The following is a 22,434-nucleotide window of genomic DNA, read 5'->3' as shown; positions in this document are numbered from 1 at the left end:
TTAATAAACAGTGCGTAACCTTAAGAACTTGGGCGACGAGCTGTACCATGGCTGTAAGTTCGCCGCCTATTTCAAACAAAGGATTTTGTGTCGCCGTTTCCGTTGTTCAAAACACAGATGTTTTCTCATCAATTTCCGTAATGTAAGTTTGTTTATCACAGTAATTTAGTTATTCCTATGTTTATAAAAGTATATGGGTTCAGCTTACACAAGATGTGTCGATATCTGTCCGTTGTATCACGATCGTATACATATTGTTGTCATGTCATGTAAGCTTACCATACTTCTGTTGCCATTGATGTATTTCTCATAATGCCTACATGCCAATCGCCGGTGTTTTGTTTTGCTTTGCTCGTTCCGCTCACCGACTAAATTTTCATGTGGATCTTTATTTTATGTTAGTTAATTTACTTTTTTTATTATATTATTTTATTATTATTATCATTATTTTTTTTAATTATTATTATTTTGTATTTTTTTCTTGTGTCATTTGTTTGAGGAAGTGAGAATATGCTATTAAATTTTGGGAATCAAATTCGGATCAAAATTCGTACGGAATTCGGAGTGAAAATGACAGGGTGTTTCGGTCTGTGGTTAAATCCATTGAATTGTCATGCCTGCGGACCACAATAGTGAACCTCAAGCATTTATGTATTTTTCAACAATGTCATGCTAAAAGTGCAAAGCCGTTTAAATTAATGGGCCATAATGGCTGTACACTTTTTATCATTGACTTGTAGTTGCATATAGACTATTATCGTTCCATCCCTCTTGCACCTCTTCATTGTCTCCAGTCCTTGAATAAAGGTCATTTTCAGCCCATCCCGACTCCTCTGTGTTATCCGTGTCATTGCGCCTTTCATTTATCTTGATATCTGGTACATTGGAAGAGTCAATTGTGACATCAGTATATGAGTATGGCTGTACTGTTTTCTGTTGTTTGGGGCTTTGTATCGGTGGAATGGTGTTATTACCAGGATTTAGTGCGTCACCATTAGTGGCATGGGTCGACGGTGTATGGTACGAGTCCTTGTTGACAGTTGTGTAGACAGGTCCCTCTTCATTAACAGTTGCATAGAATGGTGTATCAGACTTATTGTTATATTGAGTCTGTCCAGATGACACAGGAGTGGTATTTTCTCCAGGACCTGTTCTTTGCTTTCTGAAAAAGGGGGAAATTGAAAAATGTACTAGTATTATTAAAATTGAAAAAGATGTGCATTCTGAGATTGGTTATTGATATATTGGTAACGTATTCTGTAGAAAGTTGAGGTGCTTAACTTTCCATCAATAAAAAAAATTAAGTGCAGTTTTATTGCTTATTGCATAGGTACAATAGCAAACATTAATAGCAAAACTAAAAAGCAACAAATGGAAACAAAATTGGCATACGTAATAACATATAAGAATTATTTGCTAAACTAAATGTTCTCCTTGGAAATATTTTGCTTCTTTAAAGGCCCTTGCCGATAGTTATGAAAGTAATTCAATGAAAAATGATAAATTCAAAAGAGAACTGCTACTAACAAAGAGAAGATCATTTGTAAAGGGAGTCGCTATTAGATGACAAAACTTACTTCATCCGAAAGCACACAACAACCACTACAATAACACATACGACAAATAGAACAGCTCCTCCTGTAGCTCCGGCTATGCCTGCTTTGAAGAAAATATAGGACGTAAAGTGTAAATTTTATATTTTAAAGTTTTCTTTTATATATCATTTTATTTTCTGTATGGTTTCTAAATAATACTTGACAGTATTCGATTTATAACTCAACATGCTCACATTCACATTATTTACAAAATTAAAATATCAAATCAAAGTATATTTGTCAAGATTAAGTCCAAAATCTCCAGCACAAGTTGTTGTAGTAGGTCGCCGAACCCTTCGAAAAGGTAAAATAATATTCAATATAAGTGACATTAAGAAATTTTTCGAGCGCTGGAGAAAATGAGAAACAGGATGTAAATGATGTAAAAACATTTGTTCCATTTTAAAGACCAAAAAATTTACCAATAATACAAGTACTTTACCCTTCCCTTAAATTAGTTTTGACCAACCTGTTGTGTCTGATTCATGTGGTGGTATAATTTTGCTTTCTGGTGTAGTATTCGGAGACGATTCATTTACTATAAATATGAGAAAGATGATTGTCATAATATTAATGATATTGGGTAACAACTCTTTCATTTCTGGTATAAACACAATAAGCTACAATGAACAAATTTTAATCTTTTCCCCGAGCCAGTGCACGTTGAAAAAACAGCCCAGCAAACACAAAAACGTTTTAAAAACGTTTTAAATAAGTTATATTTTGGCTTTTGGTTTAGGTAAAAATGTTTTAATAACATTAAAATGTCGGGTTATATAAAGGTCATGATAACGTTTTAAAACGTTTTGTATGAAAACACACTACAACAATATTTTTTAATGTTTTCAAAAATGTTATTTTAAACTATTTTGCAAACATTTTTGCCAAATATTTTGTCAATACTTAAATAACATTATGTTAAAATATTTGAACCCAGCAAACACAGAAATGTTCTTAAAATGTTTTTTCAAAACCTTTTAATAACATTTAAATGTCGGGTTATATAAAGGTCATATAAACGTTTTTAAAACGTTATTGCAAATATTTTGGGCAAACATTTTTCGCAAAATATTTTTTCAACCCCAAAATAACATTCTGTTTATAATGTTTTGTATCAAGTTTGCAAGAATGTTTTTGGAATGTTATTAAAACGTTTTTATACCCTTTATATACCCCGACATTTAAACGTTTTCTGTAAAACATTTTTGTTTGCTGAGCAGAAGATTATCAAAAACGTTTTTTAAGGTTATGAAAACGTTTAATACTCTTAATATACCCTTTATATAACCCGACATTTAAACGTTTTCTGACAACCTTTTATAACCTTTTGCGAATGACGTCGAAAACGTTTTGTGTTTGCTGGGAGTGCATCTGGGCGGATTCGAACCGGCGACCTTCGTAATTCTAGAACGATGCTCTAACCAAATGAACTGAAGAGGCACGTTGGAGAAGAGCAGAAGATACAAATCCATAGGTATTAGGTTCGAATAAAGTTCGTCGCATTCCTAGCGGAAGGCATCAGAACTACATACAATAAATAAATATTTATTACACATACGACAATGTAATTGTCGTATAGTCAAATATTTAGGCCAAAGCATTCCACACAAACGTGTCTTGTTAACGTCTCTGATTATTTGCTTGATAATATGAGCTCAGATCATTTTACATGTGCAGTCTTTCTGGACCTTAAAAAGGCCTTCGATAGGGTCCATCATAATATTCTTGTTGAAAAGCTTCAGAGTGTGGGAATGCATGGCGTAGAACTTGACTGGTTCTCGTCGTTTTTAAATAATCGTTTCCAAATAACCAAAGTGGGAGATCATTACTGTACCAAGGCTCCCGTAAATTTTGGCGTCCCTCAGGGTCAATCCTTGGCCCCCTGCTTTTTACAATTTATATAAATGACCTCTCTAACGACTTAAGAGTACTGATTCCAAGGTCTATATATATGCTGATGATACAGCTATTTTTGTAAAGGGTAAATCAGTCGAAGGGATTAATAGAACTCTTAATTCAGAGCTGGATCATATTTCAAAATGGTTGCAGAATAACTACCTCACTTTGAATGTCAAAAAAAAACCAAATCCATGTTGTTTGCAACTCAACACAAGTTAGGCAGGACCGAAGAGTTTCTCAGTGTTTATATAAAAAACGACCCCATCGAAAATGTAAATTGTTTTAAATATCTTGGCATTTGGTTAGACCCTCTCTCATTTGGAGTATCAACACCGATAAATTGGTCTCTAAAATAAATAAACGTATCGGTTTGCTTAGGCGTGTTCGCAATATCCTCCCGCAACACACACTAAATTTACTTTTTAAATCACTTATTGTCCCTCATTTCGACTATTGTGACGTTGTATGGGGGAATACATACAAGACTTATCTATCCAAAATTGACAAACTTCAAAATGCAGCTGATAAGATAATTCTCGGTCTTCCTCGTAGGTATCCTACCAACGTTTTGCTTCGCACCCTTGGGTGGCAAAAGCTTCATGATCGCCGCTCCAATCATTTGAATGTCATGGTTTTCAAAAGTCTTACACGCAGTCTTGCTTCCAACCTGTGCAATATTTTTAATCATGTTCATAAAACCCATAACCACATGACGAGAGCATGCTCTCAGGGAAATCTGGTCCCCCCTTCATGCAAAAATAATTTTGACAAACGCAAATTTATATCAAGAGGGGTGGTGTCTTTTAATGAATTACCTCAAATAGCCAAAATCCCCTTCCAGTAAGTCTCGGGAGCATTCAAGCATATTTTATATTCATAACACCATTTTTAGTTCATTACTTTTCCTCAGACTTGTAGTCGAGTCACTGAAAGTCGAGTCGAGTCATCGAGCCCTCGAGTCTCGAGTCGAGTCGAGTCATGAAGCCTTCGAGTCCGAGTCGAGTCGAGTCATTTGAAGTTGTCAGTCGAGTCGAGTCGAGTCAGGCCATTCTGTCGAGTCGAGTCGAGTCGAGTCGGATATATTTTGTCGAGTCATTTCGAGTCACTTCACGTTTTATATGCTCATAATACCAGCTGTCAACTTGATAGCCCAATTTGCATGAATGTGTACTTTTTTTAAATTAAAATCCCAGTGAGAGTACATAATATTAATTTATGAATCTATGTGCTCCATCCAGTGCATTGTGGAAATCAGTAATCAGTCAGACTTGTAGTATTGCCATTAGGACCCGCCATGAGTATGGGTACGGGTGCGTGTCCTGGACCACGAGTACTTGTACGGGTACGGGTCCCAGGCCATGGGTACGGATTTCAGGTCATGGGTAAGGGTACGGGTACGGATCCCTATATCCATGAGTATTCAGTACGGGTCCATTCCAAAATAGGGTGAGAGTACGTGTACGGAGCCATGGGTACGGGTACGAGTATGGGTACGGAAATTGGGACTCGAGTACGGGTACTGGACCAGTAGTGGTATGGAAATTGGGACTTCAAGTACTTGTATGGGTCCTATTATGGGTATGGGTATAAACAAATTAATTAATCAAGTACAAAAAGAAATCAAATATTGGTGGTCATAGTGAATCTAGCCTAAAGGTGGCATATTTTGGGATGCAAGTGAAAAAACTATGTCTACATGTACAGTATGGACAGCCAGACTGTGCAATACTAATTTCAACATATATTTAGCAATGATGTAGCTTTCAAGTCTTATTATGCACATCTGGATAATTATATCCATGTTTTATTAATATTTTAAAATTCATATACATCCCAAATTTCTGTATATGATAAGAACCTCTCTATTCATTTGACTCAGATGCACAAGCCCAAGCCTGGGCACAAGTACATGTGGCTGGTGGAAATGCTCACACCAGTCAGTCACATTGCAATTGTTCCATTTTAAAGACCAAAAAATTTACCAATAATACAAGTACTTTACCCTTCCCTTAAATTAGTTTTGACCAACCTGTTGTGTCTGATTCATGTGGTGGTATAATTTTGCTTTCTGGTGTAGTATTCGGAGACGATTCATTTACTATAAATATGAGAAAGATGATTGTCATAATATTAATGATATTGGGTAACAACTCTTTCATTTCATGAACAAATTTTAATCTTTTCCCCGAGCCAGTGCACGTTGAAAAAACAGCCCAGCAAACACAAAAACGTTTTACAAACGTTTTAAATAAGTTATATTTTGGCTTTTGGTTTAGGTAAAAATGTTTTAATAACATTAAAATGTCGGGTTATATAAAAGTCATGATAACGTTTTAAAACGTTTTGTATGAAAACACACTACAACAATATTTTTTAATGTTTTCAAAAATGTTATTTTAAACTATTTTTGCAAACATTTTTGCCAAATATTTTGTCAATACTTAAATAACATTATGTTAAAATATTTGAACCCAGCAAACACAGAAATGTTCTTAAAATGTTTTTTCAAAACCTTTTAATAACATTTAAATGTCGGGTTATATAAAGGTCATATAAACGTTTTTAAAACGTTATTGCAAATATTTTGGGCAAACATTTTTCGCAAAATATTTTTTCAACCCCAAAATAACATTCTGTTTATAATGTTTTGTATCAAGTTTTCAAGAATGTTTTTGGAATGTTATTAAAACGTTTTTATACCCTTTATATAACCCGACATTTAAACGTTTTCTGTAAAACATTTTGTTTGCTGAGCAGAAGATTATCAAAAACGTTTTTTAAGGTTATGAAAACGTTTAATACTCTTAATATACCCTTTATATAACCCGACATTTAAACGTTTTCTGACAACCTTTTATAACCTTTTGCGAATGACGTCGAAAACGTTTTGTGTTTGCTGGGAGTGCATCTGGGCGGATTCGAACCGGCGACCTTCGTAATTCTAGAACGATGCTCTAACCAAATGAACTGAAGAGGCACGTTGGAGAAGAGCAGAAGATACAAATCCATAGGTATTAGGTTCGAATAAAGTTCGTCGCATTCCTAGCGGAAGGCATCAGAACTACATACAATAAATAAATATTTATTACACATACGACAATGTAATTGTCGTATAGTCAAGTATTTAGGCCAAAGCATTCCACACAAACGTGTCTTGTTAACGTCTCTGATTATTTGCTTGATAATATGAGCTCAGATCATTTTACATGTGCAGTCTTTCTGGACCTTAAAAAGGCCTTCGATAGGGTCCATCATAATATTCTTGTTGAAAAGCTTCAGAGTGTGGGAATGCATGGCGTAGAACTTGACTGGTTCTCGTCGTTTTTAAATAATCGTTTCCAAATAACCAAAGTGGGAGATCATTACTGTACCAAGGCTCCCGTAAATTTTGGCGTCCCTCAGGGGTCAATCCTTGGCCCCCTGCTTTTTACAATTTATATAAATGACCTCTCTAACGACTTAAGAGTACTGATTCCAAGGTCTATATATATGCTGATGATACAGCTATTTTTGTAAAGGGTAAATCAGTCGAAGGGATTAATAGAACTCTTAATTCAGAGCTGGATCATATTTCAAAATGGTTGCAGAATAACTACCTCACTTTGAATGTCAAAAAAAAAACAAATCCATGTTGTTTGCAACTCAACACAAGTTAGGCAGGACCGAAGAGTTTCTCAGTGTTTATATAAAAACGACCCCATCGAAAATGTAAATTGTTTTAAATATCTTGGCATTTGGTTAGACCCCTCTCTCATTTGGAGTATCAACACCGATAAATTGGTCTCTAAAATAAATAAACGTATCGGTTTGCTTAGGCGTGTTCGCAATATCCTCCCGCAACACACACTAAATTTGCTTTTTTAAATCACTTATTGTCCCTCATTTCGACTATTGTGACGTTGTATGGGGGAATACATACAAGACTTATCTATCCAAAATTGACAAACTTCAAAATGCAGCTGATAAGATAATTCTCGGTCTTCCTCGTAGGTATCCTACCAACGTTTTGCTTCGCACCCTTGGGTGGCAAAAGCTTCATGATCGCCGCTCCAATCATTTGAATGTCATGGTTTTCAAAAGTCTTACACGCAGTCTTGCTTCCAACCTGTGCAATATTTTTAATCATGTTCATAAAACCCATAACCACATGACGAGAGCATGCTCTCAGGGAAATCTGGTCCCCCCTTCATGCAAAAATAATTTTGACAAACGCAAATTTATATCAAGAGGGGTGGTGTCTTTTAATGAATTACCTCAAATAGCCAAAATCCCCTTCCAGTAAGTCTCGGGAGCATTCAAGCATATTTTATATTCATAACACCATTTTTAGTTCATTACTTTTCCTCAGACTTGTAGTCGAGTCACTGAAAGTCGAGTCGAGTCATCGAGCCCTCGAGTCTCGAGTCGAGTCGAGTCGAGTCATGAAGCCTTCGAGTCCGAGTCGAGTCGAGTCATTTGAAGTTGTCAGTCGAGTCGAGTCGAGTCGAGTCAGGCCATTCTGTCGAGTCGAGTCGAGTCGAGTCGGATATATTTTGTCGAGTCATTTCGAGTCACTTCACGTTTTATATGCTCATAATACCAGCTGTCAACTTGATAGCCCAATTTGCATGAATGTGTACTTTTTTTAAATTAAAATCCCAGTGAGAGTACATAATATTAATTTATGAATCTATGTGCTCCATCCAGTGCATTGTGGAAATCAGTAATCAGTCAGACTTGTAGTACCCGGGGGGGTCACTCGCTTACCAAAGTGGTATGCATGCTCGTCCCAGCACCTCAAAAATGGACCCTAAATGGCGTAATCTGTGTAGAAAAATTTCACCCCTTATTGGCGTAAGGCTCTGAAAATCTTACCCCTAAAATATGGCATAATTCAGTGTAAGAAACTAAAATGGACCCTAAATGGCGTAAGCTATAAAACAAACCCACTGAAATTGAAAAAAAGATACCCTAAACGTCGAAACTTTACCTGAAAAGCACCCTTTTTTCTAAAAACGGCGACGCCGTCACAAGGCCAAAAATCAACCCTTTTTCGACGTTTTTGGGGACGAGCATGCGTACCACTTTGGTATGTGAGTGACCCCCCCGGGTTGTAGTATTGCCATTAGGACCCGCCATGAGTATGGGTACGGGTGCGTGTCCTGGACCACGAGTACTTGTACGGGTACGGGTCCCAGGCCATGGGTACGGATTTCAGGTCATGGGTAAGGGTACGGGTACGGATCCCTATATCCATGAGTATTCAGTACGGGTCCATTCCAAAATAGGGTGAGAGTACGTGTACGGAGCCATGGGTACGGGTACGAGTATGGGTACGGAAATTGGGACTCGAGTACGGGTACTGGACCAGTAGTGGTATGGAAATTGGGACTTCAAGTACTTGTATGGGTCCTATTATGGGTATGGGTATAAACAAATTAATTAATCAAGTACAAAAAGAAATCAAATATTGGTGGTCATAGTGAATCTAGCCTAAAGGTGGCATATTTTGGGATGCAAGTGAAAAAACTATGTCTACATGTACAGTATGGACAGCCAGACTGTGCAATACTAATTTCAACATATATTTAGCAATGATGTAGCTTTCAAGTCTTATTATGCACATCTGGATAATTATATCCATGTTTTATTAATATTTTAAAATTCATATACATCCCAAATTTCTGTATATGATAAGAACCTCTCTATTCATTTGACTCAGATGCACAAGCCCAAGCCTGGGCACAAGTACATGTGGCTGGTGGAAATGCTCACACCAGTCAGTCACATTGCAATGTAGTTCTTCATGTGTGCAGCATGTAGAGGAGTGTATTTGGATGTGGGAATAATCAAAATGATTAATAAAAGCTATAATAATGATATTTTAACATGATAACTTGAAATTCACCATAAAAAAGGAAGTATCTCGAAATGTTTTCCCAGTTTGCTGGGTTTTTATTCTGTATGGATCAGTCATTGTGTGAATGAGACATGTAGCATACATGTAGGGGTGTGTGCACAGGCTGTTACAATGACATGTGTGTAGCATTCATGTACATTTTGTGTAGCCAGGGCTGGATTTACCTTTTTCAGGGCCCAGGACCAGGCTAAAATAAAATTAAGGGCACTTGCTATAGCTTGCTATCTGGATCCATGCGTTACTCCCCACCCAACCCCATCCATGATGTAACCTATTTGTTTTGATTATGATCAGAGGACTCACAGTGGGATTTCCTGCATTTGTGTAGCCATATACTGTATGGTACCCATGGGTACTGGTACGGGTCCCATGCCATGAGTATGGGTCCGGGTCCCAGGCCATGAGTACGGGTACGGGTACGGGTCCCAGTCCATGAGTCCGAAGACAAAATAAGGCATGAGTACGAGTACGGGTCCAAAGCCATGGGTACAAGTACGGGTACGGGTATGGAAATTGGGACTCGAGTACGGGTACGAGTACTATAAGTCTGGTAATCAGCAATGATGGACAATGGACTTTTCCACCATGCCAAGTTTGAAGCATGTAAAAAAATGGTGGATCCTTTAGCCAGATCAACAGGCAATCATACATGTACATTGTACACACATACATATAATTTATTAAGTTTAAGTTATTATAAAGATGCTGAGAGATAGTAAGCCCACTTTGTAAAATATAAGAATCACAATACACTGAGATGTGTGGAAGAAAACGTGCAGGTATTATTAGAAATATTAAGGTATAATTTATATTTTCGAGTCATTTTTAAAACGTCGATTCAGCCACAGTGACTCGAGTCACAAGCCTCGAGTCATCGAGTCGAGTCATTAAATTTCGAGTCGAGAATAACTACCTCACTTTGAATGTCAAAAAAAAAAATCCATGTTGTTTGCAACTCAACACAAGTTAGGCAGGACCGAAGAGTTTCTCAGTGTTTATATAAAAAACGACCCCATCGAAAATGTAAATTGTTTTAAATATCTTGGCATTTGGTTAGACCCCTCTCTCATTTGGAGTATCAACACCGATAAATTGGTCTCTAAAATAAATAAACGTATCGGTTTGCTTAGGCGTGTTCGCAATATCCTCCCGCAACACACACTAAATTTACTTTTTAAATCACTATTTGACAAGATGCACAAGCCCAAGCCTGGGCACAAGTACATGTGGCTGGTGGAAATGCTCACACCAGTCAGTCACATTGCAATGTAGTTCTTCATGTGTGCAGCATGTAGAGGAGTGTATTTGGATGTGGGAATAATCAAAATGATTAATAAAAGCTATAATAATGATATTTTAACATGATAACTTGAAATTCACCATAAAAAAGGAAGTATCTCGAAATGTTTTCTAAATAAGTTCAGCAATTGTATAAAAGCGCCCACAGTTTTCCCAGTTTGCTGGGTTTTTATTCTGTATGGATCAGTCATTGTGTGAATGAGACATGTAGCATACATGTAGGGGTGTGTGCACAGGCTGTTACAATGACATGTGTGTAGCATTCATGTACATTTTGTGTAGCCAGGGCTGGATTTACCTTTTTCAGGGCCCAGGACCAGGCTAAAATAAAATTAAGGGCACTTGCTATAGCTTGCTATCTGGATCCATGCGTTACTCCCCACCCAACCCCATCCATGATGTAACCTATTTGTTTTGATTATGATCAGAGGACTCACAGTGGGATTTCCTGCATTTGTGTAGCCATATACTGTATGGTACCCATGGGTACTGGTACGGGTCCCATGCCATGAGTATGGGTCCGGGTCCCAGGCCATGAGTACGGGTACGGGTACGGGTCCCAGTCCATGAGTCCGAAGACAAAATAAGGCATGAGTACGAGTACGGGTCCAAAGCCATGGGTACAAGTACGGGTACGGGTATGGAAATTGGGACTCGAGTACGGGTACGAGTACTATAAGTCTGGTAATCAGCAATGATGGACAATGGACTTTTCCACCATGCCAAGTTTGAAGCATGTAAAAAAATGGTGGATCCTTTAGCCAGATCAACAGGCAATCATACATGTACATTGTACACACATACATATAATTTATTAAGTTTAAGTTATTATAAAGATGCTGAGAGATAGTAAGCCCACTTTGTAAAATATAAGAATCACAATACACTGAGATGTGTGGAAGAAAACGTGCAGGTATTATTAGAAATATTAAGGTATAATTTATATTTTCGAGTCATTTTTAAAACGTCGATTCAGCCACAGTGACTCGAGTCACAAGCCTCGAGTCATCGAGTCGAGTCATTAAATTTCGAGTCGAGTCGAGTCATCGATTCATCAACCGTCGAGTCGAGTCGTCGAGTCACCTTGCCTCGAGTCGAGTCATCGAGTCACCAAAACTCGAGTCGAGTCGAGTCATTTCGAGTCGAGTCACTACAAGTCTGCTTTTCCTCGTGCAATTTTAATATTTAAAATGCTCCTTCACTATTTTTTTTGTGCATCTAATGTAATCCCAGCTGGCATGGGTATTTAAATGTATTTTTACATAATGTTGTTATAAAGTATATTGTATGTGCAATTCTATGTTATTATCTGTATTTCTCATATTTAATTTAAATGTATGTGTTTTTAAAAGATTTTGATGTATTTTGTTTGACCCCTGGGCACCCCTGAAAAACAGTGCTGGCACTGATGGGGTTTCCCCAGACAAAATAAGAAATAATAATAATAATAATAATAATAATAATAATAATAATAATAATAATAATAATAATAATAATAAATATGTAGTTCTGATACCTTCCGCTAGGAATGCGACAAACAACATTCGAACCTAATACATATAGATTGTATCTTCTGCCTCTTTTGTCAGTTGGTTAGATCATCGTTCTAGAATTACGAAGGTCGCCGGTTCGAATCCGGCCGGACGCACTGGGTTTTTTTCAACGTTTATTTGCACTGGCTACTCTGGGGAAAGATTAAAATTTGTTCATCCTTTTAACTTTCACAGTAAGCTACAGTATTACCGGACTAATGAAATCTGAGTACTATTTGTTATTTTGAGGTGACAATAGCCAACGTAGTGAAACGTATGAAAAGTTGTGTTTTTTTATATTTCATGACACTTGTCATAACGTTCACTAATGCAAGGTCAAATTATTGAAATTATATAATACACCTGTTGCAAAGAACGATTTACAAAAAGTACGATATAGACCAATACTGACATTAATCATAAGTTGGTCAAATTTAGATTCTGTATTTAGGCTAGAATTGTATCAAATGTATGAAGTTGGAAGAACATAGCGACAGGTATGTCAAAACGAAGGTGATATTATTTGAGGAATGGTCTTAAATAAAAAACAGTATCAACATATGTTTGCACACAAAAATGTGAAACTAAAAATACAAGATATATACATTTATGAACTTCATACTTTACTAATGTGGTTTGATTTAAACTACATTTCTACAACCTACTACGAAAGCGAAAGTCTCGCTTTTCTTACCTGGCCGGTCGGTAAATATATATAAATATTAGTCAATCAATGAGAGTAAGCCTTTTTAGATATCTAACTTCATAATTTAAAAATACAGTGATCTAATTCTCGAAAAATATTGTACCTGTAAATGTTGGTGTACACACTGGAAGTTCTGTAGCCCATTTTGTGTCAGTAATTGAATCGTCGAATATACATTCCACAACAGATGTGCCCATCAGAGTATAAGATGATAGGCATTCAAATGTTACGGTGTTCTGGACTGGTACGTAGTCAACAGATTTCTGAAAGTTGTGCATTACTGGCACTTGACATCGGATTAGAGTAACTGCAAAGTTTTAAAAAACGTATTTCAATTCAACATATTGAAAGTTCCGGACATTTGACACGTGCACGTCGCTTTCTACTGCAAATCAGCTGGAAATTTCCTCCCCGCTGTTTTGTCTACCCTCATCCTGGGCTTGTGTTGAAAAAGTATTCCCCTGGATACGCGATAAGAAATGTTTGATATTGATTTGATCAATATCAATAAGTATCTCTTCTTAATGGGAACAAGTTTCAAAAAGAGAGCAAGATGGGGGCTTTTTGAAACTTGCTGCTTGAACATCATGACGAGACATCGCACAGTGTCATTCGCCCCGATATCTTCATGGCAGAAATCGCCATGGTAGGTGGAATATACAGCCACGCATGGCCATTATGTTCCGACCTGTTTAATAGTTTTGAGACGCATAATGGGCCGAGGGACATCTGACTAAGGCTATAGCCTGGTGACTGACCTCTGTAGATGTCAGTGAGCATGGTATACGTCATGACGTCATCTGCTTTTAGACTGCCTCCACCAGTGGCCTACGCTGCGCTATAGTACCGTGTATCTTCCAGTGACCGGAGTGTTTACGAATAAGGGCAGCTGTCATTTTTTTGTTCGGCACATATAAAATCAGAATTTTTGTCAGTTTTTGAGTTCAATACGCACGTTTGTTTCTCAATACGCAAGCTAACGACTACCATATTCTTTCAACACATGTATTCAAGTGCAAGCCTTTAGAATAAAAAAATTACGGGAGATATTCATCATTTTCTACCCCGGTATCCAAAGATTTATCGTCTGAATATCAAATTGTGCATAGCATATCATGTGTATCGATCCCGGGTATTGATTTTAGTGTCTCTGATGTATAATGTAATTATTTATTTATTTCCATTTGTAACATTTTTATGATACTAACATGACTTATACATAACAGTCACCAAAACAAATTCAAAGTTTCGCGATAAAATTAGCAAAATAAGTATTTGACAGACGAATACAATTTCACGCATTCCTATACCTCAGTGGCAGCCATGGCTGGGTCCCCGCTGAGTATATCTCACCTGAAATGTGAAATGATGCGTCCTTGGCGGGAATTTTAAACTGTATTCCATCACCCGTGTTACACGTAGACGAAAGAATGATGAAATTTTAGAACACAATACAATATAACATCGGTTTTTTAAGCGGATTTAATCCACCCAATTGGGCAGTCACAACACCCGAGTGCGCCGGGGACCCAGAAATGGCCGACCAAATCCTGACCATGACCAGGAATAATGAACAATGGGATTGGCGAATGAAATGACGTGACGAAACCGGAAGATGTAGCCTAGGTCTTGACAATAGGGGGCCATTAGCGGCCATTTTGTTTCCTGCATGATGTTATTCACGTGTCGTTATACTTTAGTACACAAATATATTTTATTTTATAAGTTAAGGGATGGGGTATGAACATTTGGACAGTATTTATTGTGGGACATTAGAGCACATCAGACATATCGAATTACATTCTGAATTCGAAGAATGTCCTTCTGATATCAAATGATTTGGATTTTTGAAATTCGCAATGTAATACACATTTAATGGCAAATGATTAAAAATTGATATTTTTGATATTTAACAGTACTCGAAGTAAACTTTATCAATCTGATGATTTATACTTACAAGTGTATGTAGGTGGGATGAAAAGCCGACGATCAATTGAAAATTTTGACCTTTCGTATTGAAGATATGGATTTTTTTTTCCAAAAACACCAAAAAAATTAGGTCTTTTTGGAAAAAAATCCACATCTTCAATATGAAAGGTCAAAATTTTCAATTGATCGTCGGCTTTTCCTCCCAGCTACATACACTTTAAGAATATATCATTAGATTTATAAAATTTACTTCGAGAACTGTTATATATCAAAAATGTGAAAAATATCAAATTTTAATAATTTGTCTTAAAATTTGTATTATATCGTGAATTTCAAAAAATGAAAATTATTTGATATCAGAAAGACATTCTTCGCATTCCGAATGCAATTCGATATGTCTGATATGGTCTCATGTCCCACAAAAAATACTGTCGAAACGCTCAAGTCAAAACGCTCATTCCCGATCCCTTAACAGGTTTGCAATTTTTGAATTATATTTTGAGTACACAATAATTATATTCTGTAGTAAATCGATCAAATGACGGTGATTGTTCAAGTATTATGCTTGATAGAATTAAACTTGTCTGACCAGCTAGTATTCTCCTCCGCCGTCAGTGTGATTCCAGTCACTCCACGTTCCGAATTGCAAAGGTGGAGGAGACTAAAGCTGTATTGACGAACACGCATGCGTTAAAAATGATGTAGCCTAGGTCGAACAATAGCGTGACGTGGTTCCCGACATTGCCCCTATGAACTCTCACCCTCCTGCCATGACTTGGCTCGTTGGATTATAAACTGCTCAAATAAAGAAAGTCCGCAGTCATGTAACCCGTCCTACACCAAAACCTGATCTTGTTATGACAATTTGATTGATACGGTCGTGTGCAGAATCTTGTTAGCTCTAATTTGATACCACATTTGCTACCAAACACTCAAAAGTGACAAAGATTGATACCAGTTTATGGCATTTGGTGCATTTTCAAAAGTTGCAAATCAAAACGAAGCACGCGGTCGAAATTGCTTAGCGTGGCAATATGGTCAAGCTTGCCTGCCGTCTATCCCCTGTCGATTATCCCAAGTGCGCGCTTTATTCAATTTTAATACACACCTATGACGTCGCGCTATTGTTTTACCGCTCCATTATTTTCCACGAATGGAGCGATGATCACAATAACACGCCATTCGTAAATGCCTTTCTCTTTTCTCTGAAAAGCAAATACTCTTCAGGGAAAAAGTGCTGGCATTTACGAATGTAGTGTTAATATCAATTGCACTTTTGAAAAGCAAGTATTTGCGAAAAGTGCGGTATTGTTATCATCACTTCATTCATGCAAAACAAGGATACGAAAAAACAAGAAGAAAATGATTTTCATTAAGGGGGTACTACACCCCTGGCCAATTTTGTGCCTATTTTTGCATTTTTTCTCAAAAATTATAGCGCTTTGGTGACAGGTAAGATATGTATATTATAGGGGCAAAGACTATAACTATACTGCACTGAAAATTCAGCAGCTCAAGGCAAGTAGTTACTGATTTATTGATCAAATATTGGTTTTCCTCATTTTTGACTGTAACTCCACAACTGTTGTCTGTGCTGAAATAAAATTTCCAGTGCAGTAGTTGTAGTCCTTGCCCCTATAATATACATATCTTACTTGTCATCAATGCGCTATAATATTTGAGAAAAATGCAAAAATATGCACAAAATTGGGCAGGGGTGTAGTACCCCCTTAATACAATAAATTGAGGAAGCGGATAGCAACATTTGCACAGTATTGTTATGGGATCTGAGAGCACATCAGACATATCGAATTGCATGCTGAATACGAGGATTGTCCCTATATCTAAAAATAATAATAATTTTGATTTTGTGAAATTCGCGATATAATACAAATTATTAAAATTTCATATTTTTTATATTTTTCCAAATTTAACAGTCCTCGAAGTGAACTTTATAAATCTAATGATATGTAATTAAACTATAGGCCTATGTAGCTGGGATGAAAAGCCGACTCAATTGAAAATTTGACCTTTCATATTGAACTTAAACATTTTTTTCAAAAAGACCTACATTTTTTAGTGTTTTGAGGAAAAAATCTATATCTTTAATAATGAAGGTCACAATTTTCATATGATTGACGGCTGTTCAACCCAACTTCCTACTATTTACTGCATATCGTTAGATTTATACAATTTACTTTGAGGACTGTTAAATTTCAAAAATATCAATTTTTAATAATTTGCCATAAAATGTGTATAGTATCGCGAATTTAATAAAAATCTAAATTATTTGATATCAGAAGGATGTGTCTGATTTGCTCTCAGGTGCCACAAAAAAAATACGTAAAAACGTCGCAATCCGAGCCCTTACAATGCAATCTGTGAAAAGCAAGTCAAGATCAAAACGGGCAGGTTAAATTGTTGGCCAAGTTGTACTTATTATGCAAGATGTATTTTTACCCTCACTTTGGAAAATGCTTATTTAGGCTTTACTTCGTAGGCCCTTTATTTATTTATTTGGACCTTTCTTTCTACGCTTACTGTTTTTATAACATTTTTTTCTTCTTTATATTTTTATACGTTTTCAGTGGCTTAGGCCCTACATATAATTTGTCATATTTTGGGCAACATTGCTACATATACATAATACACATTCTGTATCAATGTATTTAGGCCTATGAATCTGTTTATTTTTAAATCGTTCTCTTCGGGCATGTTTAATAATGATAAAAGCCACAGTAGGTCTATCTTCTGTATAATTTGTATTTGTCATTAGTATATCTGATGTTTCATCTGATGGTATTTTGGCATGCTTGAATATTTACATACATCGATCAGTAGGCCTATCCGATACCGTAAAATGGGGTAACTTTGGGCACTTTTCGGAGTTTTTAAACCACTGCTTCCAAACAAAACCAAATATATTTCTAATTATCTCTTTTTTATGACATTAGGGTTCTTTTCTACACTTTGAAGTTGAAAAAGATTTTTGAATAATTTTGAAAGGGTGCCCTAGGGGTTGAAAATAGCCTGACCAAAGTTACCCCGCATTTGGGGCAACTTTGGTCAGAGTATTACATTCCATGAAGAAAAAAAATGAAAAAAATTTATCTTCGCTGTATATGGGCAAGGTTTTGTTTTTTGTGACATTTGACCCCTTGCCAAATTAAGCAAGCACGCATCCTTGCTCACAAATATCGATTTTTATTTTGTCTGAAAAAATTTAAAAAAATGCTCATTTTTGGTCAAAAATGCCAATATTTTCGTAACTTTCAACGAAATTGGACATGAGCGACTTTTATTTCTTCCAAACATATTTCTTAACAAATTGAGACCAAATATGACTAAAAACAATATTGCTGTACGGAAATATGACCATTAAAAAAAATATATTTGAACGACCAAAAGTTACCCCCATTTAACGGTAATTAAATATTACAATGTTAGGGACGATCCATTTGATTTCGGAAGGGGACTGGAAGTTGAGGTGGCTTTTATTTCGCGTCGAAGGCGGCGAAGTTTGTTTTGTTTTTGCCGACAAAGTTCAGGGACATAATAGGCCTAGGTAAAATGTGTTGTAGTACATTTAAAATTTTCGTACCTGATTTTGGTCCTTCTGCTGCGAATCAACGATATATATCCTCGGAATGATTCAAACACAAAATTATCCAAGATAAACAATAGTGTCCATAATTGCATGGTTGTTCCAAAATCGAACACTCGATTCACAGAGAAGAGTATCATTGCTCAGGTATAGCGATAGATGTGGCTTTCTCGAGGTACACAACTGTAATAACCATTTCATATGAACCTATATGACCTTTTTGCCCATTTTCCTTATTATGCAAAATAGAGACCTAAACGCAACTACTTCAATAGTTAACGCATTAGAAGTGGGCATAAAGAACTATTGATTGTCTAATCACTTGGATGATTTTACGAATCTACGTTTATTCAATTTGTGTAACAAACATTTTAAATCTTTATAATTCAAGAATGTGGTTACGGATGATTTGAACTAAACACCTGGATCGTGATATGATGGGTATTTCTATAGAAATTTTACATAAAGCTGAGTTGGACTATTTTTGCACTCGCACCTAAAATTTAGTACGATCATTATATTAGTGTATTGTCCGGCATCAATGAGTAATTGATCAATTTGTAAAGAGCAGCCTATTTCAATAACACTCCATTCGTGAAAAATAATGGAGCGGTAAAACAATAGCGCGACGTCATAGGTGTGTATTAAGTCGGTTAATGGCCGCGTATTAGAACGTGAGTGGGTAAGAATGGCTTCGCCGCTCCGCGGCTCAGCCATTCTTACCCACTCACGTTCTAATCCTTGGCCATTATCCTATACGTAAATTTAAAACGCATGGATTGCTACAGTGCTTTACTGATGAATACTAGGGCACGATGCGATCGATATGACCTAGCGGTTGTTTCGGGCTATGTCAATGGTCGCGCTCTGCCATTCACCTCTACAGGTCCACGTGGTCCATTTTTAATTTGCAACTTTTAAAAATGCACCAAATTTCATATACTGGATCAATCTCTGTGAATTTAGAGTTTTCGGTAGCAAATTTGGTATCAAATTGCAGCTAACAAGATTCTGCACACGACCTTTTCAATCAAATTGTCATAATAAGATCAGGTATTGGTGTAGGACGTGTTACATGACTGCGGACTTTATTTGAGGTGTTTATTACTAATGTTAATATTTGAAGCATGGTTGATTTTATATTTTTATTTTAAAATCGGAAGAATGAATACACTACATGTAATCTTTCTGGGAGTCGGCCTTTAATTTGAAACTTACGGTCATATACAGCTATTTTGAAATTATTTCCACAAGCCTGGTTTTCGTTGCCGACACATTGTTTTATTAAACATTCCTCATCAGGTCGTGTACCCAGGTTATTTTGACTGTAGTCTGCATCTGCCGTCCCGCAGAAACATTGGTTACCATCTTCTACTCCTACATACCGGATGTCATCCTGGAAATCCACACAATAGTTTATACATCTGCCAATTGTCATGTCTGAAGCACGGAGTCCTCCAAGTGGTAACACTCGCAGATTTGGATTACTTGGACCGGATGGTGCAGTATAGGCGTCATAAAAGCAACCAAGGTAGGCATCATCTATAACTTTAACATCGGTATTATTTAGTCAATTTAATTTACAATACAGAGATCATTGTAGTAAACACAAACACACAACGTTTTACAGAAATGTTTTAAATGTCGGGTATATAAAGGGTATTAAAACGTTTAAATAACATTTATAAAACATTTTTGAAACCGAGTGTTTTTTAACTATTGACAAAATATTTTGCAAAAATGTTTGCCCAAAATAATTCACAATAACGTTTTAAAATCGTATTCGTGATCTTTATAACCCGACATTTAAAAGTTATTAAAACGTTTTGAATGAACTTTTTAATAACATATAGAGGCATTGCATGTGACGTATCATCCCGTAAATATGGCAGACTACTCAAATGCATTCAACAAAAGCATGATTGCAATATACCGTGACAGTTCGTCTCACACACCTAACCCTGCACTACGATCAAATAGGTTGATGACAACATTTGATTGAATGGACTGTACTCCGCCATAACTACGGTGAAGGACACCGGTTCAAATTCTTTGTTTGGAGCCAATCAATAATTTCATGCAGGGCCTCTATTGCTGGGTTGCTGCGTTATGTTACTATCCGAAATTTAAAAAAATCTCAGAGTTTGCCGAAAGAAACACGAAACAGTAAAATATTGAGCACACAATAATTATTCTTTCTTCAAATATTAGTACATGAATAAAAACACTTTCATTTTGAGAAAAAAATATTTTAAAAATCGAACGAAAAGAAAATTATCCTCATTCCACGTGGAACAAGAAGCAAGTTCCTCAACAAAAAAAGAAGAAAACTAGAGGTGAATTCAATACTAAACTTGAATGGGTTGTTGGCCCGTGCATTACCACAGTCAGACCAACTGGGTTTGGATGTGACAAGTAATATATTTATCCATTTTACAGCGTGAGTTTTCTGTCTATTGAATAAAAACTCAAATTTTCGGCGATTAAAACTATGGCAATATACATTATGTAGCATCCAATTGCTACCAAACCACTCCAGCACAAGGTAGGTGAAAAATCACTTCAACCAATTACTCATTTACATTTGGATGAGTCATGGACTTTTAAAATAAAAAGGTAAAATATTCGACTTGTTTTAATACCAGGCATATTTTCTGTCAGATAATGACCACAATTCTTACTTTATCACCCACTTTTGTATTTTTAAACAATTTATCGTTACACAAGAATATGTATTTATTTATAACTAAACTTGTTTAAAGCCAAACTTTTTATCGAAAAGGTCCCAGATAACGCACACAGCTACTTCATTATAAGCCTTAATACATGGTAACAGTAGAATTGGTCTTCAGAGTGTGGCGTAGTTAATATATATATTGGTCTTAAAGGTTACATAACCCATATCAAAACCCATATCCCTATCCACGAGCCTAGCCCTATAAAACACTAATCCTACTGCAAACCTGACCCTAATCAACAATTCTAACACTAATCAGCAAGCCTAAATGGGAACACTAACCCTAAATCAATCTTAATCTGATCTGATCGTGCTAGGACAGGCTACAGATACGAATCTTCAAAATAATATGGTCCTAGGTTGAAGCAAAAACAGCGAAACAGTCATCATACAGGGTGACTGAAAATCATTCATCTTTTACTCGTCATGCAGTTTTCCAGAAATTTTCATGTTAAACATGTATTGCAAATGTCAATGTTTACATTCATGGTATTTTACCCGAGATTGGAGTACGTTTGTGCATATATAGGTTACAAATACTGCATTAAAATCGCTGAAATTGATCAAGTTATATAGTCAAAAAAGTACTTTTTAGGGTTTGATGCTTCAAAATGGTATATTTTCTCTCATTATATGACATTTTTGTTGTAATAGTACCCAAATTCATACGCACGGCTTCGGTTTTTAGTAAATATTCGCCCTACCATATTGTAACTTTCAGCTTCGAGGGCGCACTGCCATTTTAAGGTGTTTACGGTTCAGTGCGTTAAAACAAGAAAAGTCTCGGGTCAACCAATGTTGAGTTTTTGATGATTTTGCATCTAAATCATATAGTTTCACCTGATATTAGTGGCATTTAACTGTGCGAGTTCTGAATATGAGAACATTCCGAAATTAGCCATTTTCCCATTGAAACCCGTGTAATACATAGGCCTAATTAGTGGTATTTAATCTAAAAAGGCAACATATTTAAACCTGCAGGATTAGCATAGTACATCGGGTTTAGCATAAATACGATTGACTAAAAGTACATACTTTAGTTTCACTTACCTGTATATGCACACTTCAACCATAACAGTATTAAGACGTATACTCTCATGTCGCATGTACATGATGTCAATTTAGTTAGAGAATACCACATTGTACTCACGGTCCTTGCATTGAAATAACAGCAAAACAATATATCGCACCATTGTTCTTAATGTTGTCCGAGAAGAACAAATGTGTGCGATAA

The 22,434-nt window shown here is 36.3% G+C and overlaps 1 protein-coding gene across 1 annotated transcript; it reads right to left on the bottom strand.

Moving 5' to 3' along the window:
- Window positions 1–480: 480 nt before the first annotated feature.
- Window positions 481–22,310, bottom strand: LOC140159581 (uncharacterized). The gene is made up of 7 exons (XM_072183073.1): window positions 22,251–22,310; window positions 19,682–20,011; window positions 13,034–13,237; window positions 5,524–5,592; window positions 2,065–2,133; window positions 1,578–1,656; window positions 481–1,162 (listed from the first exon to the last, which is right to left on the bottom strand). The coding sequence occupies exons 1-7, from the start codon at window positions 22,297–22,299 to the stop codon at window positions 727–729; spliced, it is 1,236 nt and encodes a 411-aa protein (XP_072039174.1). The 5' UTR covers window positions 22,300–22,310; the 3' UTR covers window positions 481–726.
- Window positions 22,311–22,434: the final 124 nt, after the last annotated feature.

Source organism: Amphiura filiformis, chromosome 8 (assembly GCF_039555335.1).
Source record: "Amphiura filiformis chromosome 8, Afil_fr2py, whole genome shotgun sequence".
NCBI classification, from domain to species: Eukaryota; Metazoa; Echinodermata; class Ophiuroidea; order Amphilepidida; family Amphiuridae; genus Amphiura; species Amphiura filiformis.
The sequence above is the reverse complement of the archived record's forward strand: the minus strand, read 5'-3'. Positions and strand labels throughout refer to the sequence as shown.

Bases quoted from the DNA above. Each gene is read 5' to 3' on its own strand.
- LOC140159581 (XM_072183073.1), bottom strand. From the start codon at position 22,299: ATGAGAGTATACGTCTTAATACTGTTATGGTTGAAGTGTGCATATACA. The intron at 13,238-19,681 runs GTAAGTTTCAAA...AAAACTTTGCAG, and splicing joins CAAAATAGCTGTATATGACC to TTACTCTAATCCGATGTCAA. The intron at 1,657-2,064 runs GTTGGTCAAAAC...TCTTCAAAGCAG, and splicing joins ACATGAATCAGACACAACAG to GCATAGCCGGAGCTACAGGA.